Source organism: Rhodnius prolixus, unplaced genomic scaffold (assembly GCF_049639745.1).
Source record: "Rhodnius prolixus isolate KJV_2025 unplaced genomic scaffold, Rpr scaffold_8, whole genome shotgun sequence".
Lineage (NCBI taxonomy): Eukaryota > Metazoa > Arthropoda > Insecta > Hemiptera > Reduviidae > Rhodnius > Rhodnius prolixus.
The window spans coordinates 22406208-22430738 of NW_027411593.1; the positions used below are offsets into that span (position 1 = coordinate 22406208).

Sequence of the window (24531 nt, forward strand, 5' to 3'; positions counted from 1 at the left end):
CAGAACATCTGGATCTAACATATGCTAAGGCCAAAAAAACCCTAGATATTTTAAAACTTTTAAGGAGTTACAAGTGGGGTACTGAGCGGGAAATACTAAAACGAATATTTATTTGCCTCACCCGCTCGAAATTGGACTATGGAGCTCCAATATACAGTTCTGCGCGCAAGTCACGTCTTACGATACTAGACAGGATTTATAATGAAGGGATAAGATTAATTACGGGCGCCTTTCGCACGAGCCCCCTGCAGAGCCTCTACGTGGAGTCGGGTTTACTGCCGCCTCAACTTAGGAGAGAGCAGTTAACGTTGACTTACTAAGCCGGAATATGGGGAAAGCCGACACATTCGTTGTTTAAACCCATATTTGAGAGCCCTTTGACTGAACAATTCCGAGAACAAAGAACGCGGACGCGGCCTTTTGGGGTAAGAGCCAAAAGCCTCCTAGAAGCAGAGGGGTTGGAACTAGGCCCGGTAGAACCGCTGGGCTTTGCTCCTTATACTCCTTGGCTGATAAACCCCATAAGCGTACGCATAGATCTGTCAGTTCAAAAAAAGAGTGAGACACCTCCCTTTATCTACAGGCAGAAACTATTAGAAATATTAAACTACTATATGGACCACCGCCCCATTTTTACAGATGGGTCAAAAACTGACAGCGGTGTAGGATGTGCTGTTTACACGGAAGGAATCACCAAGACTTGGACACTTCCGAACTACGCTGCAGTGTACACAGCAGAAATGTTCGCTATATGGCAGGCCTTGAAACTAATCTCGGAAAAAAACTATAAAAGGGCACTAGTGCTAACCGATTCTCTAAGTGCAATACAGGCTCTCCGGGACAAATTTTCGACTGACCCAATGCTTATGAAGATTTTTGAAATACTGCTGAAGTTTTCTTCACTGGGATTAAAGGTGGTCTTTGTATGGGTGCCAGGCCACATAGGCATTTCCGGCAACGAGGTGGCTGATAGAGCGGCCAAAAGTGCGGCCTCCGGGAATGTGGATGTGGTCATTCCAGTGTGCCCTAATGATCTGAAAATACTAATGAAAGAGGTCATGATAAGTAAATGGCAGAATCTGTGGAACCTCACGAGTGATAAATTGAAAGACGTGAAGCCTTTAGTAAGAACCAGGCAAGTCGAGAATCTCCCGCGGCGAGAGTCGGTTATAATCACGAGGCTGAGGATTGGGCACACTCGAGTGACCCATGGGCATCTCCTCATTGGGGCTAGAAGACCGAGGTGCTCATGGTGCAATGAAAGGCTAACTGTGGCACATGTGTTGGAAGAATGCCAGACCCTGCGTCAACATAGAGCTCAAGCAGGTCTGCCAGGTGATTTGCGTGCAGTGTTAGAAATAGGGTCTTCTCACAAAAAAAGGCTATTTGCATTTTTGAAGGAAATTCAATTTTACCATAAAATTTAGGATTAGGTTATTTAATAGTTAGGTTAGCTAATAGGTTAGTTTAACAAAAGGGGAGAGGAATATCGAGTACTCTCCCCTCTGGATGGACGAAGTATGAATGTATCAGTAGTCATGAATGTATTTATCAGCGTGAATGTATTTATCAGCGTGAGTGTATTTATCAGCGAGAGTGTATTTATAAGCATAAATGTATTTATAAGCATGAATGTTTCAATTAAGAAGAATGTAGGTATGAATGAGTGTAAATATTGTACATATTGCTAGGCTTAGTATATTTTAAGGGGTGTAGGAATATTTATAAGAGTACTACACCCTACAGTTCAGAACTGATAGCTAGGATAGTTTAGGAAAGGATATAGACGCAAATAGCCTTTAGCTAGTAAATAAAATTGAGACAAGACGAATGAGTTGGGTAAGAAGAGGATGGCACTACTAGGTACCCGCACTCCCTCTTGTCGGCTGGACCGATAACCTATGAAGGGAAGTGTGGACCTAGGTCGGATTACCCGGGGCTCCGCCATGCCTCACTGGATGAGACATTGGTTGGACGCTAATCGGATGGAGAGACATGTGCCATCCTAGTTCGAGAAAAGAACGCAGCTCTAGGGGCGCTAATGACCACTGTCGTCGATGCGCCGAAAAAAAAAAAAAAAAAAAAAAAAAAAAAAATTAAAGTTGATAATAAGGGAAGGGATTAGCTTTGAGGTTAGCATACTGGACTCCCACGCGGAGGTCCCGGGTTCGAATCCAGCAGCTGACCCTTAGATTTTCTCTTCCTAGGAGCTTCTTACAGCTCACTGTCCGGTGATGGACAGTGTTGTCTGTAACGAGAGAACACTGTTCGGAGGCCGGCAGTGCACTGAAAAAAGCTCCGGGCGCCAATAACCTTAGATATTGACGCGCCTTAAATCATAAAAAAAAAAAAAAAATTAAAGTTGATAATAAAATGCTGTCACAAACTAAAAGCATGAAATTAGACAAATGAATGGAGTTTTTATTTTATTTATATTTACATATGTACATGTAATTCTGGGAAGACAATGCCCGCAAGCAGTATGAAGATATTGCCTATTGGTTGCGAAGTAGGGATATTGTTGGCATGGGGCTATGAACAAGCGAAACTGAAGGTAATATCCGTTCCATTCACTGCACATCAGGTCATACAGTATGTAGCAAACATGTTCATTGCCACGTCTACACACACAGAGAAGGAAACACATACTCGTATCTATATACTTTTGTGTTTGTATGTAGCAAATAACTCTTCTGTTGCTTTTCATTCATACAAATTCAACCAAGTCGGTGTGTGAGGTGCACGAAATTATTATTTCTAGTTTGGATGTAGAGTGCGTGCGTCTGACGGTAAATGTAGCTCAGTAGCACTTCAACCATATATAAGAGCGGACAGGGTGAGCAAGTTTGTAGCAGATGACTAGCAAAACAACATTATTGGCAGTAACAGACCGCCCCAATGTTTAGCGTTCAGCAACGTTGCATTCAACTTTGGCAATCTGCCAACTTTTTTTTTTTTTCTCGTCAAATTAACACAAGTCTTCTTCCAGCTGGATCCATTCATGGCTGAAATTTCGTGTGTGTTTCAATCACAGATTGGAACAGAATTTTTTTAACGACAGAAACTGATATTATTGAAAGACTATTGAGTAAAAAAAGTTTCATTTAACTAACCCTGGCATCCCGAAAAATGTTTCATTTTTTAATTATCACTATAAATTTCGATTTTGTGCGAAGCTTTGAACTCGTAATTTTAAACATTTTTTGATTGAAAATATTTTGAGAAAGTACAAGAAGATTGTCCAATAAAAGATCAGTTACCTAGACAACCATGGTTTCAGGGAACTGTCACTAATAAATGGGCTGTTAAGACAATAAGCAGGCTGAGCGCGAACCACGCGGTGTGCGGATCATATCTACACAGGATCAACAAAAGGTCCTCTCCTCTTTGCGAAGTTTGCAATGAGGAGGAAGATTTCAAACATATAATAATGATATGTCCACGTTATGTGGTAGAAAGGAAACGAATGTTTGACGACGTATACAGGTATTTAGATGCACCATTTCGCTACGAAGACGTAATATTCTCCACCAACATTTACGTGCTTAAGTCTGTAGCAGAGCTAGCAATGAAATAAGAATGTATTGAAAGTTATAGCCGATTAGAATGAATGGAAGAAAATAATTAGAGAAGGATTACGTGATTTTAATTTCGATTAAGCTATAAGGATGGCAGGAATATAGAGTACTGATCCATCCATTAGCTGTGGTTTATGTAAACAGTTGTATATAGTAGAGGGATGAATGAGTGAAGCGAATGTATTTCTAAGTAAGAATGGAGAGTGAGTGATAGTCTAGTGATAATCACCTAGACGATGCTGGCTGTATGGCGAAAGCCAATGCCAAAAGAAGAAAACAAAAAAAAAAAAGATGAGCACTATCTTTATAAAAGGTAACCATATTTAAAATTACTTTTTAATAATCGATGTAGTCCACATCAGAGTACTTCCAATCTGACTTATTTCACCTCCACTATCACAGCAAAGTTAGTCCTCTTCTTTTAATTACTTCACCAGCTGTTGACCATTTCTATTTCAATGACTAGCAAATCCCCCAAATGCCCATCCGGAGCCCCAAATTGAACTAGGGAAGGAAACAAAGTCACAGAGCTAAATCTGGCGTGTAGAGTATACTCGTATTGTTCAGTGAGGAACATTGTCGTGATGAAGAAACGAGCAACTTCTCTTAAACATTTGTGAAACTAGTTAACAATGATCCCAGACATTTATGAAATACTGCAAAAAGGTATCCCAAGGAGGGGCTCTAAAAGAAAGAACTCAGTTTTTACAAGGGCTGTTTCAAATTAAACCTAGAGACGAATTAAGGATAAATTTTCATTAAGGTTTTATATCCATACAGAATGCCGGTTACCAGAAATTTCGTCCTTCAGACAAGATGTGTGTTGGTGCATAATTAGAAAAAAAAATTTCACGATGTTGAAGCCGAATCTGAAAGCTTCAGTGAATCTAGAAAAGTAGGAACCAATGTGAAAACAGTCTTCTTCGAAGCCATTTTTAAGTAGATCATTTTTCATGAATTTCTGAAAGAAAGAAACTTGATTTCTTTTTTTTCTGATCTAATAGATTAGTCACACAATTATTGGCTAACTGGTAACATGATGTTGACCTATGGCGCTTCTATAATTCGATTATCCATTTTGAAGAGGATTGTCCCAAAAAAGTTACACAAATTCTAAAGTTACCAAACCTACGAGTAGTCTGGCTTGCGTTTGAATTATCTACATTCTAAAGACCTTCAATTTGCATGGCAAAAAGCCCATGTATTACCCAAGTTAGGGCGCCATCAACACTTTTGTTATCATAAATGTGTATGTCTTCACCAACAGGTCTGCTAGCCATAACTATGGCAGCTTCCCACTTCTCTTTAGGATTCTACATGAATAGCGATAGTGTACACAGAAAGCAAACCTTGAATTTCTCAGCAAAGGAGAATGCAAGTCACAATTACATGTCTTAAGTCTAATCAAATAGTCAAGATAGGTTGTCTAACTAGTAAGTGCCATTATTATCGGTGACGCAGGTTTTCTGGACCCTTATCCTAATGTAATACCACGGGTGAGAGATGTTAAGGTAAAAATAAAGGTATTAAATTATTATATAATAACAATTTCAATAATTCTTACAACAAATATTTTGTATAATTCACATTTATTTTAGTTTTATAAAATGTGTAGGGAATAGGATTGGTAAAAAAAGGGAAACATGATGAATTCTCGGAGGAGAGGAGCGGTCGGCCAGAGGCAGTGTTTTAGAAATTCAAACCACGCAAAAAGTCCAAGAGAAGTGTGACCTTATCAAAAATCCCTGAGGTATTTGGATTGGCTCTTCTATTGTCGCTTTGATCGATTTGCAAAGCAGAACTTTGCTGCTCTCATGATTCTTTCAGAAATGCTTTTCTTTTGCGTTAAAAAATGTCAATATTAAGGTTTTAAAACATTAAGTTCAAATTATCGAAAGAGAAGTGGTTGGAAAAGAATAAAACGATAATTTCAAATTGTCAGTGAGAAGTGATTGGAAAAGAATAAAACGATAAGTTCAAATTATGAGTGAGAAGTGATTGGAAAAGAATAAAACGATAAGTTCAAATTATGAGTGAGAAGTGATTGGAAAAGAATAAAACGATAAGTTCAAATTATGAGTGAGAAGTGATTGGAAAAGAATAAAACGATAAGTTCAAATTATGAGTGAGAAGTGATTGGAAAAGAATAAAACGATAAGTTCAAATTATCAGTGAGAAGTGATTGGAAAAGAATAAAACGATAATTTCAAATTAAGAGTGAGAAGTGATTGGAAAAGAATAAAACGGTAAGTTCAAATTATCAGTGAGAAGTGATTGGAAAAGAATAAAACGGTAAGTTCAAATTATGAGTGAGAAGTGATTGGAAAAGAATAAAACGGTAAGTTCAAATTATGAGTGAGAAGTGATTGGAAAAGAATAAAACGGTAAGTTCAAATTATCAGTGAGAAGTGATTGGAAAAGAATAAAACGGTAAGTTCAAATTATCAGTGAGAAGTGATTGGAACTGTGTGCCCAAGTTTGGTCTTCCATATCTCCATTAAAGGTATACTTTGCTCAGTAGCATCTTTAATCCCTTCAATCCATGCTTTTGACTTTCCTTTTCAGGCTAGTTCACTTCTATTTTCTACTTCTTCTTCATTGAATCAGCTATCTACTGGACTCCTTCAAGGATTTCTGAAGACAGTTCCATTACCTCGAAGCTATTACGAGGTCATTAAAGTTAGAATGAATAAAAGTCAGCAGCTAGCCTATGTATTTCTTTTTTAATCTAAAATAGTTTTACTTTCTTACTTCTTTTGCAAAATATATACAATTGCAACGTTATAGACATTGTGGACTTTTTTAAATAAAAATTAAATTTCTTCTTGTCATTTTGGTTTTCATAAACCTTCAATTTGTAATAAATTAACTTAGGCACAACTAAGCAACTACCAGGTTGAGCGAAATTCTCGTCATTTACCTTCTCAAGCTATGGTTTTTTCCTGCGCCAGCTTTCGACTTAAAAATAATAAACTTGTGACAATAAGCACTCAAAAGACTTCTTCTTTTTTTTTTTTTTTAAACGGGATATTTAATGTAATTAATTGCTTGTTGTAAATCTAAACAAAAATAATTGAAGTTTATCAAATAAAAACAAAAATTTAAGATTTATTTGCGGCAGCATAAGAGCTTTTAGAACAAACTTTATCTTATTAACTTCTCTTAAGTTTGTTCTGTATTAAAAGAGGATTTTATATAAACTTGTCTTAAAGTTTTGGAAAATAAGATGGTACACATTTTATCTATCTAAAAAGGGGGAAACTTATTTTTTTGTTTTGTTTCTACAGTTAGTAATTGTTTCCTCATTCTTAAAATTTAAATAGAATTTGTCCTTATAGAGAGCATTTGCTTTTTCTCTCTCATTTAGTGGATTTTAATCATGTTAGGATATTATTTCTTTCCTTAATTTTAAATTAAAGTTCGCAAGAAATATCTACTCAAGTTGAGCAATTTCTTTCCTACTTACGGTAGTAGGTTACACTCGTAGATTAACCAAGGATTTAGGGATAAATTACCCTGAATTCTTGCTTACTAAAATATGTTTTCAATCCGTACAGGGATTATAACTGTAATGCGTACCGCGAACTGAAATTTTATAAAACAAAATCAAGGAATCAATAATAGATATTATTAATAATTGTTATTTAACAAGTAGTACTATTCCTCACACGAGGCAGGGTTTGCACGCACGAGCGAGCGAAGCGAGGCGAGTGTAAATTGCCAAGTGTGAGGAAAATACTTAATACTCGAGTTAAATATTATATTTTTTCTGCAACCATTAAACGAAAAAAATTAAAAATTTCATTTTTACAGTCTACAAATAGTTATTTATTTAACAAGTGTGGAAAGTAGTACTTTTCCTCACGCGAGGCAGGGTTTGCACGCACGAGCGAGCGAAGCGAGGCGAGTGTAAATTGCCAAGTGTGAGGAAAATACTTAATACTCGAGTTAAATATTATATTTTTTTCTGCAACCATTAGATTTATTAACTAAAAAAATTAAAAATTTCATTTTTACAGTCTACAAAAAGTAATTTATTTATTATAAACATTTATTGTTATATTACAATTATTTACATTACTTATTACATTTTCTGCTGTTTCTTTTATTGATGGAGGAGGGTTTTCTAAACAGGAATCACTAGAATCCATTTTAAATTTCTATAAGGTAACACTATAACCTTTTTAACTGTTATAATTAAAAATATCTAATTATTTATTAAAGTATTATTTTTATTTCTATATTCCTTTCAATTTTTATTTTATTTTTTAATATTCGTTTTTTAATTATTTAGTTACGTTAAATAAGCTTATTAAAGTTTTACAGAAAATATTTATGTTAATGACAAAACTTCTTATATCAAGGAAGCACAATAAAGTTTTTCCACTTACTAGTGAGGAAAGTGACACTAATGGGAATTTTTCCCCACTAGTGTGGGAAGTTGGGCATTACACAGCTGTTTTGAATTGAGTAATGAGAACTTCCCTACATGGTTGCAGAAAAACTATATTTACAGTTGTGTGCACAATACAGTTCGTTTAAGATTTACAAAAATATAAAATAAATAAATGAAATTCATCAACTAAAGCAAGAAGTTATAAATTTACACTTGAATAAATATTTAGTTTCTTGAATAATAATGTAATAATAATCTTATTTTGTTTGAATTCTACTGTATATGAATACTAATGCAATATTATGTTTCTGCTCCGTTGCTAATAATATCCCTTTGTGAGTATGCAGAGAATTTAAATTTGCCTTAAATCAGCGATTATATAAGCGTTGAAAGAAATTTTAACAAAAATGATCTAGCTAACCTATTGTGGAGATTATTTGATTGTTACAGAGCAGTATTTTAATTATTCTGTATTCTATATTTTTTAGTCAAAAAAGTAGCCATCCCTTATTATTTTTAACGCTTTCCCATTAATCGATTTTTAACAACTTTACCTATTTTTGCTATAAATTACATGCAGTACGAGAAGAATTATGAATGTAATGAAGTTTGAAATGGGCATAATGTAACAAAACATAGAAACAGATTATTGCTGATAAGAAATTTGACAAATCTTAGAATTTAAGATACAATTAACCTCAATTAATAAGATATTTCCACCACTTGCATTTAGTACTTCATCACAAAGTTCACATTGATAACAAGCTCAGTAGCTATTAAATTGGTCAAGTTATTCTCAAGTTAGTAACTCACATTTTGGTCAATCAGCAATCTATGTGATAAGTTTCCATTGTTTATGTTATACTCTTCAAATAATGTTCTTTAAAAAATCTTTAAAGCGCTGGAGATGAAGTCTATCAGACTTCTTTAGCATCACCATTCTATCAATTATTATTATTTTCTTTTTTTAAAGCAAGCAATAAATATTATATATATTTTTATTAAATTTTGTCTAAGTTCTACTATTTCTTCAGGCTTTCACAGAAAAATGCCTTCCTATTTTAGGTTAATCGCGCCCATTTGTAGAAAATTGTTATCTTCTAGTGAATTTATTAAATTCTAATTATTTTAATTATTATTTGATATTATACAGGGTGACCAGAGTTATATGCTCCACCCACTTTTTTTTGTAAACGGTGGGAAATTTCGAAAAAATAAAAAACACGTATTTAATCATTTTTAGTCTAGTTTATTTTCAGTGATTGATCCATTTTTTTAAACCCCTGTATCTCGAGATACAACATCCAACTTTGTTTTTTCAAATGGAACGTTATATTTTTTTGGCATATTTTTATAGTATTTGAGCTCCTAAAAAAAACAATTTTTGAAATCGGTTAGGTTTTTCAAAAGTTATGGTAATTTAAAATATGAAAAAAAAATTCAGTTTATTGTCAAAATTACGTTATTTTTATTAAAGAATCTGTTCAAACTGGGCACAATCAACGGATAGGTAAGCCAAAACTCCGGACTCCCACGCTTTGCTTGTAGCAGCACTTAAGGTGGCAAAATCAAGATCTAGGCAGGCTAGAGTTATTCGACGTTTCAGATCATGGACTGAAGCCACGGGATTAAGGTTACTGTCCACTTTATTTTTTAGATATCCCCACAAAAAATAGTTCATTTGGGCTAAGTCCGGAGATCGAGGTGGCCATTGGATGGGTCAATGCACTTTTCATGGAAATTTCTGTCCAGGTAACGTCGAACAACTCTCGCATTATGTGCCGGGCCATCTTGTTGAAAATCTAGCCGTCGTTGTAGAGGAACATCTTCAAGCAGAACTGGCAAAATGTCTCTTAAAAAAAAGTTGGATACCTTGCACCAGTTAGAAGTATGGGCCGATTAGTTGATTTCCTAAAACTCCACACCAAACGTTTGTAGAAAAAACAACCTGAACGTCGAATAACTCTAGCCTGCCTAGATCTTGACTTCGCCACCATAAGTGCTGCTACAAGCAAAGCGTGAGAGTCCAGAGTTTTGGCTTGCCTATCCGTTGATTGTGCCCAGTTTGAACAGATTCTTTAAAAAAAAATAACGTAATTTTGACAATAAACAGAAATTTGTTTTTCATATTTTAAATTACCATAACTTTTGAAAAACCTAACCGATTTCAAAAATTGTTTTTTTTTTAGGAGCTCAAATACTATAAAAATATGCCAAAAAAATATAACGTTCCATTTGAAAAAACAAAGTTGGATGCTGTATCTCGAGATACAGGGGTTTAAAAAAATGGGTCAATCACTGAAAATAAACTAGACTAAAAATGATTAAATACGTGTTTTTTATTTTTTCGAAATTTCCCGCCGTTTAAAAAAAAAGTGGGTGGAGCATATAACTCTGGTCACCCTGTATATATACGAGGTGTGTTCAAAAAGTAACGGGAATTTTCGTTTTTTGAAAAAAATATTAATTTATTCATCTACATTAATATTGTCGCCTTCAAAGTAGTCCCCTTCGCATACAATACACTTGTGCCAGCGCTTTTTCCAATCCTCGAAACACTTCTGAAACTCGATCTTTGTGATAGCTTTCAGCTCTTTCAGCGATTCGCTTTTAATGTCATCTATGCTTGTAAAACGACGGCCTTTTAATGTTCTCTTTATGTTTGGAAATAGAAAAAAGTCACATGGAGCCATGTCTGGCGAATATGGAGGCTGGGGCATCGTTAAAGTTTTGTTTTTGGCCAAAAATTCACGAACAAGCAATGAAGTGTGAGCAGGTGCATTATCGTGGTGCAAAATCCATGAATTGTTTTGCCACAAATCCGGGCGTTTTTTTCGGATTGCTTCACGCAAACGGCGTTGAACTTGTAGGTAGTACTCCTTATTGATTGTTTGACCTTGTGGCAAGAATTCATGATGCACTATGCCATTAAAATCGAAGAACACAGTGAGCATAACCTTCACATTCGACCGCACTTGTCGAGCCTTTTTCGGTCTTGGCGATCCAGAATGAATGCCTCCACTGGGACGAATGAGCCTTAGTTTCGACATCATATCCGTAAACCCATGTTTCGTCACCTGTTATAACACGTTTCAGTAGATCCGCATCGTTGTCGACTTCATTGAGTGACTCTTGAGCAACTTCCATTCTCCGCTGTTTTTGTTCGAAATTCAACAATTTTGGAACAAATTTTGCTGCCACACGTTTCATACCCAAAACATCCGAAAAAATTTCATGGCATGAGCCAATTGATATGGCAACATCATCAGCGACTTCTCTGATTGTGATTCGGCGATCGTTCATAACCATTTCTTTCACTTTTTTCACGTTTTCATCGGTTGTTGATGTGCTTGGACGTCCAGGTCGTCATCTTCAACGTTTTCGCGGCCATCTTGGAAACGCTTATACCACTCGTAAATCCTTGTTTTACTCATAGCAGACTCACCATATGCCTTTATTAACATTTCACACACTTTATTACACTTTATTTCATTTTTTACGCAAAATTTAATACAAATTCTTTGATCCATTTTTTTTAACAAACAAAAATCGCCAAGCTCGAAAAACACGTCTAACCTTAACGGCTGCCACTTAAGAAGTAAACAATGAATATTACTGAAAATTTTATCGTACTTCAGGGGCATGTGTACCAACATAATAAAAATAAATTTTTTACAATCAGACTCTCCAAACCCGCGAAATTTAAAAATTCCCGTTACTTTTTGAACACACCTCGTATATATATATATATTTGCAGATCCCGAAATAAAAACCAAGAATGTTGGACAAACTAAAAAAAGGGAATTCTTCAAAACAAATGTTCTCTAAAAATTAAGAGGAAAATCCAAACAACGGTAAATCTAACATGAACACTAACTAACTTGGCCACTATCAGGGTAATACAATTATTTTTTCCTAATTAAAACTGCAAAGATTTTGCTTGTTACGTTCAGCATATCAGAAGTTCTTTGCATTTATGTTATATTCATTTACTAAAAAAATATTGTAATATATTCTGTAACAGAAACTAAAATGGAGTAGAGAGATTCATTAAAACTATTTATTTATTCATACAAATTTACGAATTAATCAACTATTCCCTGCTGTAAGGGTCCTTGTGTGACTGTAACTAAACAAATGGCATCAACTTCATACTGTGGTATTCAGTTGGTTTTGCGAAAAACTATTTTTTTATTATCATTTAAATATTTGTAAATTTTACCAAGATTCGTTAAATATGTAAATGAAATTTCATCTCTTATTTTCTCAGAGGTACAGAGCATTCTTGGCCCTTCTTAACAGCTACACAAGTAACGTGAAACAGGAACAATTATATAACGTCAGTTTTTTTGTATGATTATTATTAATCAACTGTAAACCTAATCAATACATAAAAAAAGTTTAAATGTTTAATAGTTATCGGTAGTTGCAATCAAATAATTATTAGGCCAAGTATACTGGAAATAGAGCCAATGAATGCAAATTGTATTGCAGCCTTTTCTATGCAGTTCAAAACATAAAATATAAAGCTTTAAGAGGAAAGATTGAATAAAAAGTCGCTTTCAAAACACATAAAGATTCTACTTCACTAAAGATTGTCCAAGAATAAATGAAATATGTATATCCTGAGGACAACCTAAGGAATGATATGGAATTTCATTGATAACGATATTAATCTTATTTCTTCAATCAGAATAGATTTTGAATTCATACTCGTATTTCAATACAATTTAAATGACTTAAAATAGTATTTTCCTTAAATCATTAGATGAAGAAAATATTTTCAAGATCGAAGTATTTTTTGATAAATTAAAATGGTTTTTGACAAATTCAGCATAAACTTTTGACAGATTAAACTGGCAATTTTTCGAATAAAATTGTTATTACTCGTATTAGGTGAAGCTGCTACCCATCTTTATGTGGCATTTCCTTACCATTATAACCGTCAGAAGAGGTTTACAAGAATTATAATATTTAAATGTTCTTGATAAGAAAAACCAAATAAAAACCCTTGGTTAGGGGGTAGGGATTAGCGTACTGGATTCCCACGCGGAGATCCCGGGGTTCGAATCCAGTTGCCAGTCCTTAGATTTTTTTTTTTTGTAACTAGGAGCTTCTTACTGCTCACTGTCCGGTAATGACTTGACAATTGACTCCAGACGTTGACGCGTAGTAAATAAATTATTAATAGAAAAAAAAAAAAAAAAAAACTGCATTTCAGAAAATCACCAATCTCCTGTTGTTAAAGTAATCAAGATATACTAATGGAACTGCTTAATTAGAGACTAAATTTTATTTACCTTTTTTTTTAATTGTCCCATTGTACAATGATTATTAATTATTAATTTTTGGTTAGTAGGTTATTACAATCTTTGCAAATTGCTCTATCTTGATTTTTAATTTGTTTTTGTTATTATTACTACTATTAGTATTATTATTATTATTATTATTTTATTCTACATTTTGTAAAGTAGTAAAGTAAAGTAATCGCCTATTTCTTCAGACGGGGCTTAACGTCCAACTACCAGTTACTAGGGTGTCGCGGGCGGAGGCGACTAGCAAACGTACTTTACTATATCTCATTTAACCATTAAATAAAATCCAAGGCCTAAGGCCGGGAATCGAACCCAGTACCACAATGCATACATATTAGCTTTGCAAGTCTCGCCTCTTAACCCGCTCGGCTACCGTGGCGCCTTGTCGCATTGTACAATGATTATTAATTATTAATTTTTGGCTAGTAGGTTATTATAATCTTTTCAAATTGCCCTATCTTGATTTTTAATTTGTTTTTGTTATTATTACTATTATTATTATTATTATTTTTTTTTTTTTTCTTATCCATTTAGTATTATGGTAAATGTTTTATTATTTATTTTTATTTCACTTCATTTTTATTAGAGAAATATTTTTATTTATTATTATTATTACTTTTTAGTTTACTTTTTATTTATTTTCTTTTGATTATAACTCTGGTACATTTATTTTATATCATTTATTAATTTTTTTTATTTATACTTATAACTGGGCCAACCTCTTCTGTATGTCTATGTCTTTAACGGAATAAATAAATAAATAATTGGAGACTAAATAAGTGAAATACCAATGATATTATGTATTTTGTGTATACTAAAAAATCAAACAAAAAATCTCAAGAAATTGAAAAATATTTAGCAAGAAGTTGGATCTGATTTGAAACTTCCTGCCCAATCGTTCACCAGAAATGTGACTGAAATTCGTCCAGCGCCTTTTATATAACTTTGAACCAACAAGATTTTTATTTGATTTTTATTTTTTTTGAAAACTGATTTTCAGCGTAGTTGGGAAAAATTGAATTCTGATACATTACCCCCCTGTTCTCAGGGAGAAGGAGTGCACTATTTCATGGATTTGTCTGGCGAGGCTATCCTACATTGTACAACAACTGTAACAACATCCAATCGCGTATTGTTGCTCCCATTATACAACAATTGACGACACAAAAAAAAAAGTTATTTGTTTTATTATAAAAACTAAGCAATATACTGCGCTAGGCAGGTTTTCTTTGAGCGAAAAATTATTAGAATGTTATAAAAGACCTGTAGATATATATGACTTCTGTCACAATGAACTTCTTTGATGTTTTATTTCTTGAAAATTGCCATCAGCAATTCAGCAATCGTTTCTGTTGTTTACACCACAAAATATATAGTGACTAAGTTTATTTCCTTTAAATCATTTATTGACGGAAAAAGTAAATTAAGTCTTTGCTAAATTCTCTATGATCGGAAAGAATAGTTAGGTATTTTGGTTTTGTTAACCATATTTAAAAATACATCAAATTATAACTTACCAACAACATTCAGAGTAATGAAGTGACTCATTTTTGGTTCGGTGCTCACTTGACATTCATATTGTCCACCATCACGAGCCTGTACATATTTGATCTGCAGTGTCCAAGTATCAGTCGCTTCCACAAGGAATGCTTGAAACCTGTCATCGGCTATGAATGTGTATCTATCCACTGTCAGGATGTGTGCATCTCTCCGCCTGATCCATGAAACCTTTTCAACAAAATATCATAGGATATTATTATTCATTGGTTTTATTTTAATTCAAGTGCCTTACATTAAGACTGTCCGGTAGGACAGTTGTATAAAGGTTGATCGTCAAAAAGTGCACAAAAAAGCGTAACGTTGAAAAACACCCAACTTTGACAATTTTTTTCTCTTTTTCTATTAAAGATAAAATTCCCAAATTTTCTTTAAAATAAAGGGCACACCCTCCTTTATAACTGTAATTTTCTTGCAACAACCCAGATCTAATAGGTTTTGAGAAAAAAGTTACCGAAAATGAGCAAAAACGGCTTTTTCAAAAAATGTTCTTGTTCTTGTTCTTCTTGTTGTTGTTACCTTTTTTGTAAACTGCGTAGCGCCTAAACGCAGTTTAGATGTGCCTTTTGGGGGTCTCGACGCTGTACATCGAATGGGAGAGGAGTTAGCCCCCTTTATGTAAGGCCCACTCCAAAATTATATCTTATGCAATTGGGTAGCCAAAACCTATTTAACTTTCCTGGCCGGGCCCTGAAACGTGTTTAAAACAAGTGTATCTCTCACCAGCTGTCAGAGACTCTCTAGAAAGAGAAAAACTAAGGGAAAACAGCAGGGCTCGAACCCAAGATCTCGGCGTAGGTTTGCAGTGCACTAAACATTGAGCTTATCCTTTCTTTTATCATTTATATTACACATTTATAAAGAAATAATTATAAAAATAAGTAGTCAACAATTTATTTAAATTTTAACTGTAAAAGATTTGATTAATACATTTATTTATTATTATTAATATCGAACCTTGAAAATAATTTCAAGATTGGAGAACACAATCAGTGTTTGCAATTTATGTACGTTTGCAATTTTCTCTATAGAAAATTGCAATAAATAAGCAAAATGCGAAAATTGAAAATGATTCAGAAGAGAGTATATTTTTAATTAAAGATTTAGTTGTCGAAACCTGTGCAACAAATAGAAATGCTTATTAGATACCCAAACAAATACAAATCACTTTGTTTTAACAAGGAGTTGCGACACCGCTCAACTGAAAAACAACAAAGATGTTTTAGGTAGCAATAAACCACAGCTTGGTAAACAGTAATCCGAGTGAGATTTTCAAGAAGCATCACCAAGTTATCTCCAAAGTCAAAGTAGGCAGCCTTTCCCAAAACTTCCATCCAATCTATGTATAAGGACGTTCAAAATATATTTCAATAATTTTGCTGAAATACTACCACAAAAATGTCTAAAATGTGCTGATGTTATGACCATTATCATTAAAGCCAGAGATTTGCTAACTCTTCCATATGGTAGCAAAATGAAAACCTGGGAACAGCAAAGAAATGCGTTGAAAGCATTTAATAATATGATTATAAATGAGCAGAAAAGGTTGGACAGGATACGTATTTAGGAATCAATGTAGCGAGGAATCGGTTCAGAACAAAAACAACTCCATCTTTTTGCCAAAGTTTCGGCAAATTTATTTCCTTCTTCAAGGCGTGGCAAAAAGTATGGAGTTGTTTTTGGTTCTAGACCGATTCCTCGCTAAATTGAATCCTTAATATTGGGCAGGATATTTTGCCATAAGTAAGAACGCCGAACATAAAAGCATTCACCTTCTTAGGAATCACTTTAGGTACAATAATTTACCTAGAAACATCATACAGATATCCTCGCAAGCTAGTTATCTACAGTAAAGGATAGATGCAGAAAAACGGGCAGTGAAATGGGACCTCCAGGTAATGGCTCAATACAGATCGTTCCAATCACAGATGGCTTTTTTACTGTAGGGTACAACTCTGAACGCCAGATTGATGATCAAGCTAGTGAAGACACTGCAGACCAATACAAATAGAAAGTAATGTTCCGTACCTCTTTGTTTAATTACCAGTGGTTGTTTATGGTTTACAAGGTACTTAACGATGTCAGAAATAAATCTTATACAGACATTCCGGCTAATAGATAGATCTAATCTGAATACATTTCGATTATCTTAACTTACAAAATTTCAAATTGTTTTTAAAAGATATAAAAAAAATAGAGCGAAATATATAAAAAGAGAGCGAAAGGTTACTTGGGGTGTGGAAGAGAAAGGTCCTGAGAAAAATATTTGGCCCATGCTTTGTGAACGGCCAGTGGAGGATTAGGAAAAACGAAGAATTGTACCAGATGTACAAAGAAGAAGATATCGTGACCTTTATAAAGAAAAGTCGTCTCCGCTGGTTAGGTCATGTAGAGAGAATGGAGGAGGAAAGTCTGCCTAAAAGGCTCCTCTATGGTCGATTCGGTGGAGCTCGCCGAAGAGGTAGGACCTCGCTTGCGCTAGCTGGACGATCTCCAGGATGACCTCACCTCAATTGGTGTTAGGCGTTGGAGAATGAAGGCCCAAGACAAGGGTGTTTGGCAGAAGCTTGTGGACGAGGCATGGATCCTTTAGGACTGTTGCGCCATGTATAGAAAGATACGAGATAAAAAAATAAGATCAAAATACAAGCAAGAATCTCTGAGCCATGAACTTGATGCTTTATTATTATACTTTGTTTTTGTCACTACCGTTAACATTGTGTAATGTTATAAGGTAGAAATAAATAATTGTTGTGAAGCCGTGAATGACTAGAAATCAGAGTTTCAAGCTTCTTACAGAACACATCAATGGCAGTGGACCCAGGCCTCGTCCACAAGCTTCTGCCAAACACCCTTTTGTCTTTGGCCTTCATTCTCCAACGCCTATCACCAATTGAGGTGAGGTCATCCTGGAGATCGTCCAGCCAGCGCAAGCGAGGTCCTACCTCTTCGGCGAGCTCCACCGGGTCGACCATAAAGAACAAATGAGTTAGAAAGAAACGCTTAATTTGGCCAGCCGATCCACCTCATTACTTCGCGAAATGTCTATCTGGCCAGGCACCCAGACAAGAATTTGGTGGAAGAATTGTTATTGGGTAAAAATTGATCCTCTCTTTTTGGTGACTGATTCTCCAAAAAAAGTAGAAAGATTATTGTCAAATTTCGGTCAAAATTTTTTTAAAATTAATTTTTGCCAAGCTTTCGACCTCCTAGGGAACTCGGTCATCTTCAGGGCTTATGCTTATAAATAATTATATTTCATTTTACATTTATAACTTCAAAAGTTGTGTCCTAGGCCCTAGATCGAAAACTTAGCAAGAAAAATAGTACAAAATTATGACGGAAATTTGGCAATAATCTTTCTTCCTTTTAAAACTGTTATGTTTTATTGTCTAGATGTTTAAGGAAGCCAAACAGGCAGCAGGATCTGAGCAAGGCTTGGCAGAAAGGTATTATTATCGTATGAACAACTGAATATGAGAAGGAGCACATGTATCTACCAGTATCTAAAACAGAATAACAACCAAAAGGTTTATTGCTTAAAAAAAGTTTCTTGGAGGACTAAGGATATTATTCTTCATAATTTGCATCTTTTGGCTATTTAGCTAACCCAACATTACTACCAGAAGAAACTTTTACGCGGTTGGATTGATGATGTGTTAAGAAAGGGAAAACTCATAAATTAAAACCCTAATTTAGTAGAACGGGAGAAAAATAAGGTTATAAACCGCTGATCTGGGTGAAATGAACTGCATCATTTTAAACATTCATGCTACACTGGCTTGTTTATTGAAGCGAATGGTGTGAAAAACGTTTATTTAGTTTTATACTTTATTAAAAAGTTTCTACGAAGGAAAAACAAAGGAAACTTTTGTTTCAGACTCATTGATTGTCTAGTTGTAGAGATTTATTTGGTTTTCTGTCCTGCACTAGACGAAAGTCTCATTGTAAGAGTAATCAATAGATAATAAAAAATAAAACTCGTAAAAAAACTACTTTTACTAGCAGAAGTTGTTTTTATGCCTAGCCATTATTTGGAGATTTCTATCTGGGAAGGTCAAATAATTAATTAAGTAAATTCCTGAAATGGTTGAATGATATTGCCTCTATAAAAACGAGTACTCAGCAAATATTGGCTGTTAATTGGAATATACCAGGTAAATATACCTTTAGCTCAATTTTTCAAGTGTTCCATTAAATTGAGAAGTGGGAAAGTATTCCATTACTTTCATTAAGTCAAATCACGTTGAGCTACATTGAGTTTGTGTCTCTCGTGAGATTTCACTTTGGGTTACTCTATAAGGGACAGTTTTATTAGTTGAATACTCTATTGGTAATTTTTATACACCATTAAGTAAATAGAATTAGGTTTTTGAATCATTTTATTAATAAGGAAAACAAGCAAAAAACATTTTTAACTCCTGGAGTAGACCTTGAAGTAGGAGTAAGATGGAAAAAAAACGTGTCGATATCAATGATGTTAAAATTAATAATGGTGGCCAAAAGCCAAGACAAGTAGCCGAAGCTTAAAATTCAACTTGTATTATTTAGTAAGATAAAAAGTTGCCGCAAAACAAAAAGTCACTCAATTATGAGATTGCCATGTAAGTTGCTGGTAACTAAATTTGGGCTTGGATTTTTTGTTATTTGATCGTTTATTTAGTTAGAACCAACGCTTCTACTGTGTTATTAAGCAACAAGAATACTAATATGCAATGTTCTCAACATAGTCTTTGAAAAAGCCTAAAGTTATTTAGGCTTTTCTTTTATATATGAACTGACTATTCTTGCGTTTATTTTGATATTAATTAAGCCTTTACTCAAAACTTGGTCTGCTTTTTTGTTTTTAATTATTCTATTTTTAATGTTGGTAATTTAATATGAACGTTTCGAAATCAAAGTGCCAACTTCAGTACATATTTCCACAACCAATTCTTATCAGAATGTGTAAAATGTATTTTTGTAATCAGGGATAGCGAACATTGGATTCACAGATGAAGATGGTACTTTGATATAGAAAAGTTCAAATTAGATCACTCTTGTAAAAAGCAGAATAATAATAATAATAATAATAGTAATAAGGGAAGGGATTAACTATAACTCCAACGCGGAGGTCCCGGGTTCGAATCCAGCAGCCGACCCTTAGATTTTCTCTTCCTAGGAGCTTCTTACAGCTCACTGTCCGGTGATGGACAGTGTTGTCTGTAACGAGAGAACTCTGTCCGGAGGCCGGCAGTGCACTGAAAAAAGCTCCGGGCGCCAATAACCTTAGATGTTGACGCGCCTTAAATCATAAAAAAAAAACTAATAATAGTAATACGTAATAAAACAAGAAACCAAGTTTATTAAATAAAGGTTTATTTAATAAAAGCAAAATAAAAAAATCTAAAGTCAATCGGACCAGGAGAATACAATCGGAGGGCACATCAAATACTGTGGTGATTGGCGGAAAGCATTTGTAAGAAGCTGATGGTATTAAGGGGGAAGAATTGAGTAAGGATAAAAGAAATACGAGTATTATGGAATAATTAATAAAATAGCGAACATAAATATCATTCCTAGTATTACCTCATCATTAATGACTACCTTTTGTATAATTAAATTAGTAGCTGACGCAAAGTTTAGGGCGCCCATAGTAATAACTAATATAGTCGAGGAAAAAGCGCGCAGACTGTATGGCTTGGATAGGAAGGGGTAAAAGTCGAAGCCAAAAGGAAATTCTCATCTAACCTTCTATCAATTTCGAATCCAGAATGGCTCCCACATGCCTCGTTGGTGAAATTAACCATCTCTGTCTTAGTCATTTAATCTAGATGACCTTAGAAACTTATTGCACTATTTAGTTTACAGTGATGTAGCTTTAGCTTTGTTGCTAGACCGTTACCGAGTTGTATTTTCTATTTTTTTTTTTAATCAAAAAAACGAATTTTTCAAAATATTGAACTTGTCATGGTGGTCATAAATAGATAGATAGTGATAATCCCTCAACGTAAAAGAATCACTTGTAGATGCACTAGTTATTTAGCAGAGAAATACAATAATATTTTTTCAATTTCTCGCCAGGAAATTATTGGTTTTTACGAATCTTTATTAAAAAAAATATATACTTTCAACTACATCCAAATTTCTTAGAGGGAGAGAGATTACATGTAGATCTATTAGTACTGATTTGATTAGTCAGTGAAGACAAATGGAGATTCTATTTTGAAATATTCGATAATTTTTCCTTTTTAATTCAAGCCAAGATTGCTGAAGAACACAACTAATGTTATAAATTAAGTACTTTGATAATTTTCATTTTCATGAAAGCACTCTAATAAAGCAAGCAAGCAAGCAATGATACGCTTTTCCGGAATGGACGAAACGAATTTTCAGACAGGGCACAGATTAGTAACAAAGCATCTTAGTTTAATAATGACAGTGCGATTAACGCTTATCTCTTCTCTCTAACAACTCCCGAAGCTAGCCGAAATTATGCTATAATTCTGGAATGATAAAGCTTGTTGCTTCTTTTTCTTCTTAGAGCCTTAGTTTAAAATGATTTTCAACCGCATACCTACCAGCAAAAATTTGTAAGAAAGAAAATTTGAAAAAAGAGGTTTATGGGTTTCTCCGATAGCTGAGATACCTAAACTAAAATATTTAGGTACCTACCTGGAGTACAATAAAAAAGTAAAGTAATGCCTATTTTTACAGGCGTCTACCAAATTAGGCGACTAGAAATTTTACTTTACTTTTAATTTCTCATACTTAACATTAAATAAAATCCAAAGCCTAGACCGGGTAATCGAACCCAGTACCCATAATACCTCTTAGCTTAGCCTCTAACCGTTCGGCTATCGTGGCGCCTGAGAAGTTGAATTTTAAGCTTCGGCTACTTGTCTTAGCTTTTGGCCACATTATTAATTTTGGCATCATATTGATATCGACACGTTTTATTTCCCACCTTACTCTTACTTCAAAGTCTACTTTTTTTTAATGTGTAATCTTTTATTGGAATTTACAACTGCAACGTTTGTTGCAAGAAGTAAATATGGTAAAAAAAATAAATCATGAGTGGAGAAGGCACCCAGTGGTGTCACTCTAGTAACGTGCTCTTACTATATTGTTCTCACAATAAGAGTAGATCACGAGGCCATCTTCTCTTCAATCTCCTTAGAGGATTACCTGGTAATGTGGTGGAAGATAGGTGTTCTATAAGAGGGTTAGGATGAGCTGCTGTAGAGGAATGAAATTTTAGAAAACGAGTGTTAGCAAGATCTGTAATGAAAGGGATTTTGTGGTCATTATGAATGATGGTGAGGTTAGATACATAGAACGGAGCGTTAAGAAGTTTTCGTAGTATTTTTGACTGTAATGTCTGGAGGCGTAGTAAGATGGAATGCTTAGTTAATCCCCATACTTCGATGCCGTATGACCAAATAGGTCGCAGTAACGGTAGATATAAGAGTCTTTTGTTATGTAGGTTAAGTTTCGAACGTTTGTCAAGTATAGCGAGAAGTTTGTAGCGTTGGTTAGTTTCTTGTCTTTTCAGTCTAGTATGGGGATTCCATGTCAACCGTTTGTCTAGGTGCAGTCCAAGGTAGCGTACTTTGTCCACTGTTGGTATAGGAGTTTGGTTCAAGATGATGGGAGGTAGGATTTTCCGCCTGAGAGTAAATACTATAAACTTTGATTTCGTAACGTTAGTTTTGATTCTCAATTTGAAAAGCCAGTCCTGTAAGTGGTTGATATGTGTTTGTAGAGCTCGTGTAGCGATAAGAGGATCGTGATGCGGAGATAAGATGACAGTATCGTCAGTAAAGGTGGAGAGGATGGTATTTGGATGTTGAGGTATGTCTGCTGTATATAAGGAGTAAAGAAGAGGACCTAGGACACTGCCTTGAGGAACACCAGCTCTGGCTAGATGGATATATTCAGAGTTGACTCTGAAATAACTTTTTTTAAAAATATAAATTCCATTTTAATAAATTATATTATATTAAAATATCAGATGTATAAATTCTTGAAATTGTAGTTGCGAAGTTTTTCTTGTTCCCTGTAATCTGATGGTTTTGGCACTTTATTTTTCAACTAAATTGCATTTGTATACTATAATATGGATAAGTATAAAAGATTAATAAAAGCATTGGCTCAGCCTTGGAGCTTAAAGGTAAGCTGGACCGCTGATTGTGTCTAATTAACGAAAGAGTATGATACAGTTTACATCTATCTTAAAAAATGTTCAAATTTCATTTTCAGAAATTAGTTATAAGAAAATATATCTACTTGGGAAAAAAACATTTAAAAGTTTTTATGGGAAATCAAAATTTTACATTATACATACAATATAAGTAAGTTTACGTGTTTTCTGTGTGAGTGGCCCCAAAAAAAGAGAAGGACGAGGACAAGCACTTCAGATTAGATGCTTTAGGATCGATCCTACAATCCTTTTTACCACGGGTAAAATGGCAATTTAAGGCACGTACAAAATCTTCCGCCAATGGCCGCCAACGCACAGGCACAACGTGACTATCAGAGTTGAAAAACACCCTTACTTGAGACCCGTAACTCTTCATCCCCAATCCTCTATAGTCACCTCGCTGGTATACTCGGCTCTGTTCAGAAAAGAGTATGAGAGTGAGAAAGAAATAGAATGAAAAAAAAAAAAAAAACTGTTTCAGTTTAGGACCCATAAAAAAGTAATTGACTCGAAAAATACTTCTTTAGGGAAGATGAGAAGAAATGGTTCTCTTTTTTCTTAAAAAAAAAAGGTAAAGACAAATTTATATCATTTCTATTTTGGTTCATGCTGTAAAAATAATTATATTCCGCCCATTTTTGGAAACAGTAATATCCAATAGAAACTCTGCTATTACTTCAAAAATACCATTGCTCAGATCGTTCAAATAAGCGAAATCAAAATTTTACAATTTATAAATCTACATTATTAAAAATTTTACAAAATCCAGTTCGCACACAGAGAGAAGGATATTTTCAACCAAAAATGAATTTAATGGGACAAATTAACCAAAATTTGAGTGATTATTCAATTGACTTTACTATTGCTGCATTGATTACCAATTTAATGTAATAATTTTACGACTGTCATTTAATTTTCCCTAAAATGAAGTACCTTAGAAACCTAGTAAACTTAGACTGTAACATAGCTATCAGAATTCCTATAAACTGATATCTCTTATGTGACAGTCAGTATTAAATCTTCTACTCCTTTTCATTCGAGGAAATATCTAAATCTCATGTTTCTAATCAGTTTCGTCAACTTTCATATCGATAATCTTCAAATTCTTTCCTTTATCTCCTCCTGCGGTGTTAACTTTCTTACAACAAAATAAGTCTCTTTTCCACATACTCTATACTTGATATCATTATTATATCCAATGAAACCGATCACCTTTCATTTTATCGTCAATCACTGGGATCACATTGCCAAACAACCACGTTAATCGACCTTTTTAGTTTGGGGGTCTAGCTAAATAACAATTAGAAATAGAGTACTTAGCACTTAATTTTGATTTTATATAATTTTTTTTAAATTTATTTAATTTCTTGTTTATTATTTGAATTTTATTCTTTAATTATTATACTAAGTAATAATAATAATAATAATAATGATAATAATAATAAGGGAAGGGGTTATAGTTTAGTTCTTTTAAAGGGGAAAGGAATATCGAGTACTTTCCCC

At 34.1% G+C, this 24531-nt stretch overlaps 1 protein-coding gene across 3 annotated transcripts in view; it reads right to left on the bottom strand.

Annotated features, from left to right (window-relative positions):
* LOC141451037 (uncharacterized) overlaps window positions 1–24531 on the bottom strand; it is a 479252-nt gene that overhangs the window by 53415 nt on the left and 401306 nt on the right. For all 3 annotated transcript variants that reach the window (XM_074122055.1, XM_074122053.1, XM_074122054.1), the window contains exon 3: window positions 14807–15017. In XM_074122055.1, the coding sequence (XP_073978156.1) occupies window positions 14807–14837 (31 nt within the window). In that variant the 5' untranslated portion in view covers window positions 14838–15017. The remainder of the gene's footprint in view (window positions 1–14806; window positions 15018–24531) is intronic.